Raw genomic sequence first — 10,994 nt, 5'->3', positions numbered from 1 at the left:
TACCCATGAGAAATATAGATAAAAAGTGATAGCATGAATATCGCGAAAACCATAACCAGATTATAGATGCAAATTCTTCTACCAAAACAACATAAGGATCTTTCTGAGAGGGGGCAAAATTTAGGAATTAGATTCTAAATGTTACCTTCCATATGAAGAACGTTTCGATTTGCATCAAGACAGTTGCCATGTAACCTACCCATGAAGTTCTGTGCTTAAAGTGTGGCACAAAACATCCAGATTTCGGATTTGCCTGATATCAGAATTTGTATAGCTGAAGAAACCAGTGTTGCTTAAGAAACGAACCCATGACAGACATTGGGTGCAACATACAGGATTAAGTGATGATAAGCTGATAGAGCCTCGAGGTAGTAATTACATGGACGTTGGCAATGTTTTCTTCAACAATGCGGGCAAGAAACTCACCTGATGTTGCGCTGTTGGAACGTTTGAATTTTTCTTTGTTTGCCAATGAATAAACTTTAAAGACCAATAAGTAACCAGCGATCTGTATCGTCAAAACTCAGCCAGAGCACCACAAACCAGAAAAAAGAAATACAGATAATTACCACGCTATACAAATACGAAAGAATTTCTGATAAAATAAGAGACGAGGGGAAAATGCATAAAGAACAAGAATAATAACACCAGAACGCAAATTATTACAGACAAAAACGTAAGCAATAATCAAGGCTGATTGTGAGGTCTGAGAGTAGAGAACAGAAATCAAACAAATTCTAGAAAAAAGGAGCGATTTTGTAATCACAGAAGACCTCTGCTAAAACTGGAACCTCTGCTGGAAACTCGAGAATGAGTGGAATCTACTCTCCTAAAGCGTTATTTCTCTGCTTGGGAACATACTTTAGCTTGCAAATTTTTTCAGGCTTTAATCTGAATTTGGGCTTGGAAGCACCAGATTGCAGCTCGGTTGAGCCCACCCCAGCCATCTTTTTCTCTGCACTACCAAGTATGCTCCGTCCAAAGGAATCAGAAGACCTCATTGGTACCCCAGCGCAATTATGCTCAGGGTTGTTGAAGCCATAAGATGCTTCAGTTTCTGGAGGTAAAACTAGCTGAACATGATCAGATGCTGTGGCCTCCTTCCATCCTGCATAATATGAAAGCGCCGTTAGATCTTGATTTCACGGTATAGTACAACACCTTGCTACTTCCTTTCTGCCTATCCAATTAAAAGCAGACAACCTAGCCACCCACACAGGCTGCAACATCGTTGTAGCACCCCAACTAACAGCTCTATCAATCTGAACCAGATGATGTTTCAGCCACCTAATGAACAGACGAGAGCTCAAAAACAACTGAACATGGTATCTGCGGTCATAAGAGTACAAAGCTAATGATTCCAAACGCTCCACTCACCAAGCTGTCATGATAATCCAATTACATCGACAATTTCAGGTTAAAGCTCTCATCAGGTGACCTACAGATCAAAGGGTTCACATTGATAAACAGTTGCTGGTGGTGGCAATAGAGCACCTATGGTAAGACTTATCGCATACTTCAGAAAGGGAAACATCAGTGAGAGGGATCCTTACTCTGAGCAAGAAAAGCCTCTGCATCTTTGCTTGAGAATAACATGGGTCCTGACAAAATTGCGCTTCTGTGCACCACCAACATATCCTTGCACCTCTCAGAACCACTGTCATCCATTCCACCAGAAGCAGGACAGTTCTTATCAGGTGAAATCTGGCTAGCAGTTTCAGCGGTGTGTCCATCCATTTCGTTCTCTCTCTTGCCACTTCTTGTTGTGGCACAATCACAATTTTCTTCGTGAGCCACTGGTTTCCACAATTTTGCTCCCGAGTGGTTGATATCAGTCATAATGGAATCAGCCTTAGCCAACTTCTCCTGATAATGACTAGATCTCACAGAGCTCGAGTCCTGGCAATGATCATTTCTTTGTCCAAGTATGACACTGATAGAACCTATTAAAACTTCAGAATTATCAATTATAACTGGCTGATCTCTATGTTTTCTGTCTATTCTGTCAGAGGAACCTTCTTCATTATCAGGCTTGGATTTCCGTGTCCAAACTTTATGCCAATTGGCTGATGCAACAGCCTTTGGATCCTTGTAGTTGCCATGTTTCATTGAAATGGAACACTTTGAAGATGGAACCTGACCTGAGTTGAAACCATTCCGAAAAGTTCTTGCCGGTTTAGATAGTAGACGCTGGACTGTGGTTGGCTGCCTCATGCTATTTTCCATTTGCTTTTGGTGATCCATATTTTGATCAGGATCCTCAGCGTGCATGTTCAATCTGAAGTTTGCTTCCGCATCAGGATCAGGTGATCCAGTGGGCTCCAAAGAACATGGGTCTTCATGAAGTGATGCTTCTTGAGTGTACAACTCAGACTCCGATGGAGCCCTTGGACTTGGTGTTCCAGTGGAACCAGATGGACACTCAACAGTACCAGGAAAAGAAACCTTATTGTTTACATCAGTAAAGTCTTTTGCCTTTTGTTCTTTCTGCCTAAGTTTCTTCATCCTTTTTCTTTCCAGGAGCTCAGCTTGTCTGCAATTGCAAAGAAATCAATTTAAATATGACTTTAAATTAAACGAGGAGATGTGCTGTTTTAAAAAATTTCTAGTTGACCGGAGCTGAAAGCATCACCTGATATCAATAAATTCAAATAAAAGATTTAGATCTACCTCCCCCCCCCCCCCAACACACACACACACCAAAAAAAAAAAGTCTGCAAATAATGAAAGATAATTTAGGTTTCATTGAATTTCCCAACATAATATGTTGAGTTGTGACTTCAGTGAAAATAGATGCCACAATAGACAGACAGTAGAATCATAAAATAAGTTGTTTCGATGAAATTGCCGTCAAAACATCTCAGGATCAACCGAGGAGTTAACGTCATACTCAATTTCACCAAAGCATCAAGTTTTATCCCATCTATAGATTTGTTCAAGCATCTAAGGGCCTTTTTGGATAATCCATCAGGATTAGACTGAATTTCTTGTCGGATTCATGGATTGGGCAGCCCAATCTATGAATCCAGCAAAACATCCAACCCAATCCTGCCAAATTACCCAAACGACCTAAAGGGAAGAAGAATAGGAACTACACATGAAACGAAGCTTTACAAAACAAGATGCACAATTTCATTCAAGTCATAAAATAATTAAGAAACAAATTTTAAAGAAAAAATTAAAAATAATTTAGGATATCATTAGGAGTATTTTGAATATTGAAATGTCAATATTGAGATCATGTTTAAGCTGAATACCAAATAAAACATCTGGATAGCTTTACTCAAAGTGATACCAGCCAGTCAGAACTTTACTGTATTGCCTAAAGTAAACTCTAGAAGTCAATGCCTTTACAGCTAACCCAAATCAAACCTGTTGAATTGAAACAAAACTCTGTTTTCAAATCTCAACAACCATAAAATTCAAGGCTACTTGAAATTGAAGCTTGACTCTCCAGGACATATCAGAAGTATCACCAAGAGGAACACAGGTCTAGCATACAAGTGCGGACGATACGATATAAAACATCAATCAAAATCATGTCGGTAACATCTCTACTGCATCTACAAATTCGTCCATCATTAGTTGAAAGTTGAAACAACGCATATCAAATGAAAGAAGGTTTTATGAATAATAGAACCAATGAAACTTAAACTTGTCTAATACCACTTGGAAATAGAAATCATGCTTCTAACTCCTATGGAACTGCATCCTCTACTTTTCATACTAATTGCAAAGTATCCTTGCTACAACAGAAAGGCAGGGAACATAACACATGTTAAATCTGTAAGTATAGGTTTCTTATGGAACGGCTTCACCTTCCCAGAAAACAACCTTTATTCATTGATAACAAATTTACCATATAATACTTTGATTATTGTTTGACACATGCTATGTATGTGAATGTAGAAATCAATCAAAATCATGTCAGTAACATCTCTATTGTGCCTTCAAATTAGTCAATCATTACTATATCAAATGAAAGAAGGCTTTACGATTTAATAGAACCATTCTGGTTTCAAAAAATGCCAAAACTGGATGATACGATTGATACCATACCATTCCAGCGCAAAACCGGCATAGGTATGGGTGCCGTGATGCTGAAACAACTGTATTGGTACATTCCAACTGTACCAATCTCTCCCGCTCTATTACAGGTACCGGTCGTTATCGATGGTTTCCAATTTTTTGAAATATCTCAATTTCTGTAAATACTGTTGGCACTGGTATCGTACCAAACTGCATACCATTTCCATGGAAAAATAGTATGAGGTTCAATACCGATATTTGAAATCTTGATTCAAACTTAATTCAAGCTTGTGAATAACACATAGAAATGGAAAACATGCTTTTAACCAATGTTTTAAACGGCAGCTGTGCTATGTGGGCAGTCAAGGGACCACATTGCACATATGTATTATGCAGGCTGCATACCTACAGGCCCATATACAGTTAATATTTTAAACATAAAATTATAAATAATTATATATTAATAATAGCAATATTTTTATTAATAATAATAATAACATCTAACAATTAGTGCTTGCTACTTAGTAAATTGATTCTTAATTGCAATAGATATAGCATACCGACATTGTTCGTATTGACATATCCAACCAGCTCGAAAGCCACATCCAACCCAACCATTAGCTTGAACATGCCTTATCCGCATGAGCCTGCATAGAGTGAGGTTGGGCAATGCTAAAAGGGCCACATATGTTGTTGCACAATGATAGGTAGGCTGCATATGTAGTCGCATGCTGATACTGCTATGTATATGTCTTTAAAGTGCTAAGAAAACTATCTTTGCAGCCTATATGTGGCCTGATCGTAAATGATAGCCGCATATAGGTATGCACAGTGGTAGGGGACTGCATATGCATATACAACCTTATGCATTGTGTTTTAAAAGAATGCTTCCAACTCCTATGGAATACAACAGCATCTTCTGCTTTCGCAATAACTGCAAAGTGTCCTACACAGAAAGGCAAGGAATATGTTAAGTGTTTGACACGTGCTATGACGTGAGAGAAAGCATGAATAGTTGTGAACTCTCATTTCTTTGAAGGGCACACGAAGCTGAAGACCACATGAAGACAGACTTTTCATGCAAATAAAAGAGAAGCATACTCAGTGCCTTAAAGAAACTGATCCATCTAAAAGACCACTTGAACCCATACTCAAGACCCTTCCTGTTCCTTCCCATCAAAACAAGAGAACTGCAAGAGAAGAAATTCCCAAGAGAGAGAATGGAAGACATTATTGAGATGCACCGATGGGAGAAACTCAGTCCCCAAAGATTGGGGTTTATATTAAAAAAATGATGACAAAAGACGTGATGAGACCAAACACAAGCCTTTTCCTGTTATATGGTACATGATAATAAAATAGTTTAATGTAATTCTCTAGACCACTATGAAGTATGAATGCATGAGTCCATAACATACATCAGGTTTATGTGCGAGTATTCTCATTGCTGAGTGATGTTTAATAATCATTGGATATAGAAGGCAAATCTTATTTTTCTTATGTGCAGGGTAAAGTTTTATTAAGAAAAATACCAAATTTTGAGATGGTATTGAAACTCGAAAGTGAAGTGTCTAAGGTAGCATATCACTGGAAACAAATAGTCTTCCCGCCAGATCTTGGACTAAGGATCAGAAAATATTGAAATACTTGCATCTCTCGAGAGATGTTACAGCCTCACAGGTACTCCCTTCATAAAAAGTCTACATGAAGATGGGAATCAAAGAGGAGAAGAGTTTTCCAGAAAGACAGTCAAGAGGCAACAGCAGTAATGGTTACTTTCTCTTCACAGTTTTAAGTGCAGCAAAGATCTTAACATATACACAAAAATTTCTTCACTATTTATGCTGAAGTTGGGTAAACATAGAGAACTTAGCATTACTTATAGAACAATATATGAAAAAAAAACTGTACCCACAGGTTATGTGGTTTAAAAGTTTGTATGAGGTAGCCTTATAAATTGACAGAATCCCCTTTTAATCATTCAACACAAACTAAAAACATAACAAACAAAAGATAACACACCTTTTTGAAAAGTCACAGTTACATGCCAAGCTATATAAACAGAAACAAAAACGCTAAAAGGACATTCACATGCTCCAATAAGAAAACAAAATAAAAAGAAAATAGTCAAAAAGATAAGCAAGTAATTGGTGTTTGTTTTGTTATGGAATCTGGTAATCAACATTATGATAACTCTTTTCATCAAAAAAAAAAATCAAAAACATAAAGTAACTCTTAGGCATTAGCTACACCACATGAATACCTTTTCTGAGCAGCTTCCTCTTCCTCCACAAGCAACTTCTGGCATCTCAAAGCTTCAGCATCCTTGTCAGCAAGCCATGCCTTAACCTATGTATTGTATTACATTAAATTATCACAATGACAAATTTCTCAACAAGCCAGATTATTTAGATTCAATATGCAACTATGGAGAATTTTAACTATACCAGTTTCTGTTCAAGCAGAAAACTAATGCACGCAACTAGATTTTTCATCTCCATAGCAATCTTCCCAGCTTCTCCATCAAAGACAAACTTTTGCAGCGACACGGCGGTGCCAGCACACAAAAAGGTCTTTTCACTTGCATCATCAAGAATGTTGAATAATTCCCTTGATGACATAGGAAACCTGGAAGGCTTAGCTTGAACAATATCCTGCATTATGGAAAATAAAATTTTCATGATTCCATACTGGCTGATGGTCTAGCATACCATGTACATCATGAAAGATCAATAAAAATACTACAAGTTATACACAAACATCCACTTACCAAAAGAGTGAAACCAGCCTTGACATAGATTTGTGGTAGAGAAGAAAATCCTGGCTTTCGAATCCAAGATGACAATGCTTTTATGATAGAAGAACCAGCAACTTCCTGAAAATATGATGCTTACTAGTATGAAGCTCACAATTTAGTAATACTCTTCTTTAAATGTTCTCATATGTTTAAATTGCCAGGAAGCAGGATCAGTCAAAAGGTGGATGTAACAACTAAGATGTTGTGACTCATTGTACTTCAAAAACAGAGCAAAGCATTCAATCATAAAGGAACTTTCAAAATCCGTCATTTCACACGCAATTGAGCTTATGAAACCCATATCTTGAAAAGGGTAAAAATGTGGTAGAACTGGAAGTTCAATTCATAGGGTAACAAGGGTATCACCAACACTTTTTAGAGGCAATAAAACTAATTCACCCAACAAGAAGTAGGGAACATTATGGCCTTGCAACTCATTATATTCCTTTATGTTCTTCATTTACAAAACAATTACTACTCTCAAGAAAGTGCCTCTAACCAATATAGGCCTTGCACATATGTAGAAATTCCCAAGTTTAGATAAAAGATGTTTCTAGCATGTATAATCATGCTCCTTCCTACTTTAGTAGCAATGGATACCAACAAAATAGTCAAGGATATAAATGATTGATGTAGTGAGATCATCACTTCTATATAGCCACATACATAGAAGAGATAACATACTGGGAACAATTAGAAAGATAACATGACTTGGAAATAACAATTAACTGTTAGGCAAGAAGCGTCAACTATAAAGAGCACACTAAGTCTACAGTTAAATTTTATTTCTTTACGTATTGGATTTAAACATATAGAATTTCAATTAATTCATCACCTCTATAGCCATATCCGTGAATGATGTGATTTCTTTTGCCTCCTCCAGGCATAACTGAAATATAAAAAAAAAACTAAGTTATTGTTAAATAAAGAATAAACAAAGCATATAAGCACTGCAAATGGATGGAGTGAATCTAGTTGATGCATGGTCCAAGACTTAACCAACTTAGATCTTTGCAAGGAAATTTGGCTGAGGCCTAAAGCCTCTTTAATTGGTTTATCATTTTTAAGTTCAATTGTTGGGGTGAGTCTTCCAGGAACGATAAATTTCAACCAAACACATCCTCTGTTACTTGTATTTTAGGCAAAGCATTACCTTATCCCAGTATGCAGCCAAGAATTCCCGATTCTTAGAAGAAGAGTCCTACAAATAGTCAGCTAAGCATCAGCAATCTATGAGCACAAATATCTATAGAAAAGGAAGGAAAGTAAAAATTAACTCTGAATAAAGAAAAAATAAATGGAATTTAACAATTCTCCATTAAAGAAACGTAAATGCCAATCAGCTGTTCTAAACCATCTTGAACTCAAAATTGCATGTTTCTATGCAAGTAGTTGGTAACTCAAACCAGAAAATTTGTAAGTGATGACGGATGCTCTTTGCTCAAAAAACAACAGGAAAAAAAAAAGACAAAAAGGAAGTTCATGCGACAAAACAGGTCACCAGGACCGCCATACACCTGTCAAGAACCCTATGGCTAGATTTAAAATTAAACAACCTAATACTCCTTACAAAATGTGCAGATTGTAATTCTTTTCGAATATTGGTGGAAAACATAAAACATGAAGAAATTGAATGAGTTCAAGTTAACATTGTAAAACAATCATGCCTTCCAATCAATACACTGGTTAGGAAATATACGATGCATGGCATGCTGATTGCTATAATTAGTCATCTGCTTTTTCCAAAAAGGAAAGGGACATAAAATTAATCATAACATCTCCTAATTTTTTTTAAGTATATGGTAGAGAATAAAGCTGCAAGAACAAAACTGGTAAGTCCATCAAGCATGAAGAAAAAGGAGGAGAAGAAAAGGACCTTATCGATGTTCAAAGACCGACGGTGCACACGTACATGCCGTCGATAGTTTATTGGAGAACAGAATTCTCGAGAGCACTTGTCGCATTTAAGCAATTGCACCTTAGATGGTGACAACAAGGGCCATCCCGGAAGATCTGCCAAAAGAAGATGCAAGTTTGTTTATCAACCCAAACAACCTCTTTGTTTCAGTAAAATAAAAACCTATCACTAGTTACAACCCAAAATACCTGCTTTTGACACTTGACATACATTTTTCAGGCTCACCATTCGCCTTTGCAGCAGCCTGAGCAAAGGCAACAACAGCTTCAGGAATTTTGAGAGTTTGCATTTGTTCAGATGTGCTCTTTTTCCCTTTTGCAGGGGCTCCACCATCTTTCAGAGGATGAATGAATTCCTTAACCCCATTCATTTCAGAACTCAAACCATTGCAGAGTTCTAGAGAGTGCTCCTTCCCTCCAACACCATTGTCCACCCATGAACCTTTAGAAACTTTGCTGTTTCCTTGCTGGTCTAGTGCATGGAGCAACTGTATCCATTGAACAGGGCTATCACCGGCTCTAGAGAATGAAAGTAATGGCTCTTTTCCTATTGCTTCTTTGATGATACTGTCAAGGGGATCTTGTCCTTCCCTCTCTGGCTTCACAATCTTCTGCTCAGGCGTCATTGCACCACCAAAGCTGCTACAAGCTCTCACTTTAGTGACTGACATCAAAAATCTCTCAAAATTGTATGCTCCCAACCCATTCTTTTTTAAAGGAAAAATCTCAGAAACACTACTAGGAAGACTTTTTCTACGTCAGACATTAAAGAATATAAAATGCAACATAAACCAATATAGGACATATAGGTTGTTTTGGACCATTAAATCTAAAATGAAAATTCATTTAGAATGCCCTTATTTTTCTTCAATTTTTTATCCTAATGTGGAAGTAGCATCAGTTTCTAAATGCACAAATATCCTCAAAAAGAAAAGGTGAAGAATTTGTTGGGGGGAGGAGATAAGGATCATACAGCAAGAACTTCCCTTAAAAAGAGCAAACGTCTAGCAAATGAGGAAAATATCAGCACTACAATGACAAAAGAACTTATAGTGAACTTTTTTACAGTTCCAAATCGCGAGCAAAAAAAGTCTCTTATAAACAAATCGAAATCCAGAAGCATTTAAAGAAAAGAAAATTGCAACAAGATCAATACCAATGCAAATCAACAGGGACAAGAAACTAAAGGATGATTATAACAGAAAAGTTTCATGGAAATCAAGATCCAGGAAAGTTAATAATATCAACGAATCAATTCTGATTCCAAGTAGATTTTTCTCGATCCACTGATATCCCGTACTATAGATCTATGACCATGAAGCCAGTTCAATCCATCAATCTTAGAAAGGAAATATAAGCCAACATCAAGAACCTACACAAACAAAGATTTTCCGCAGCAGATAGAAAAAACAAGAAACAAACGCCCTAACTCGCATCAAAATAAATAAATTAAATATCACAGAACACATAACCATCAAAAGTTAAAACTTTTTGACGTTCTGCGACCAACTGACAACTCTTGATTCAACTCCAATGCAGATTTCCTCGAGAAAAAACAGACAAATATAAATCTAATAAAGCCCAGAGCCGAAGAAAATTCAAAAGCGAACCAAGAAACGGCGGGCCGAGACTTACGGAACGCAGCCAAAACCAAACCCAATACGAGCAGAGACGATCAAGAACAACCCGGCCAGCAACAGAAATTTCTAGTGATCCAAATCTCGGGATCTGGGATCGCCGCAGGTGGGAGCGACGCCGAACTCCGCCGGCGTCCGTACGGGTCTGATAGATCGTTCCAAGAAGACGAGACGTGCGGCAGAGGATCGCGGCGATCGAGAAAAAGCGTCGAGGATGGAAAGGGGGAGGCAGAGGAAACCCTAAAAGCGTAGGGAACGGGAGAAATCTCGAAGGAGACGAATGACGAGGGCGGAAGCTGAAGCTTATATAGCGGGGAGGCGAAAAGTTGGAAACGAGGAAGAAAAAATATTCCATGGGACGGCCCAATGCGTGAGTGGGCAAACCGGGAGGCGGACTGGCGGAGTGGAACTAGCAGTACACTGCTCCTGCGGAATAATATAAGTTGCGATTCTTCGCTCCCTGGACCATTGTAAGCATACTACATATTTCGGAATCTGATCATATTACTACATGCATTATTCGCCGATATTGGGACAGCATATCCTATATGTCGGCATATTACATGCCGACAATGGCTTAAATTGCAACCCAACGTGGTCGCCGAATTCCAAAC

At 37.8% G+C, this 10,994-nt stretch overlaps 1 protein-coding gene across 7 annotated transcripts; it reads right to left on the bottom strand.

Annotated features, from left to right (window-relative positions):
- Positions 1–582: 582 nt before the first annotated feature.
- Positions 583–10,760, bottom strand: LOC103705525 (uncharacterized). Of its 7 annotated transcripts, none has more exons than XM_088712704.2 (13): positions 10,379–10,658; positions 8,933–9,382; positions 8,703–8,839; positions 7,980–8,027; positions 7,662–7,715; positions 6,800–6,904; positions 6,477–6,683; positions 6,293–6,378; positions 5,131–5,219; positions 4,891–4,975; positions 4,590–4,676; positions 1,554–2,533; positions 583–1,108 (listed from the first exon to the last, which is right to left on the bottom strand). In XM_088712704.2, the coding sequence occupies exons 2-13, from the start codon at positions 9,075–9,077 to the stop codon at positions 822–824; spliced, it is 2,310 nt and encodes a 769-aa protein (XP_088568830.2). In that variant the 5' UTR covers positions 9,078–9,382; positions 10,379–10,658; the 3' UTR covers positions 583–821. The 7 variants fall into 7 exon arrangements, with proteins under 7 accessions (XP_088568830.2, XP_088568826.2, XP_088568825.2 ...); XM_088712700.2 differs by having other exon boundaries at positions 8,955–9,382; XM_088712699.2 differs by lacking the exon at positions 10,379–10,658 and having other exon boundaries at positions 8,955–9,554.
- Between the last annotated feature and the right edge of the window lie 234 nt (positions 10,761–10,994).

The sequence above is a fragment of the Phoenix dactylifera genome, chromosome 16 (assembly GCF_051530095.1).
Source record: "Phoenix dactylifera cultivar Ajwa chromosome 16, Ajwa_hap1_PhDact_Kaust_v1.1, whole genome shotgun sequence".
NCBI classification, from domain to species: domain Eukaryota; kingdom Viridiplantae; phylum Streptophyta; class Magnoliopsida; order Arecales; family Arecaceae; genus Phoenix; species Phoenix dactylifera.
Note: the sequence above shows the minus strand (reverse complement) of the source record. Positions and strands in the feature narration are given on the sequence as shown.

Bases quoted from the DNA above. Each gene is read 5' to 3' on its own strand.
- LOC103705525 (XM_088712699.2), bottom strand. From the start codon at position 9,414: ATGTCAGTCACTAAAGTGAGAGCTTGTAGCAGCTTTGGTGGTGCAATG. The intron at 8,028-8,702 runs GTCCTTTTCTTC...GACTATTTGTAG, and splicing joins GGTCTTTGAACATCGATAAG to GACTCTTCTTCTAAGAATCG. The intron at 5,220-6,292 runs GTATTCATGTGG...CTTCTCTTGCAG, and splicing joins GAGGAAGCTGCTCAGAAAAG to TTCTCTTGTTTTGATGGGAA.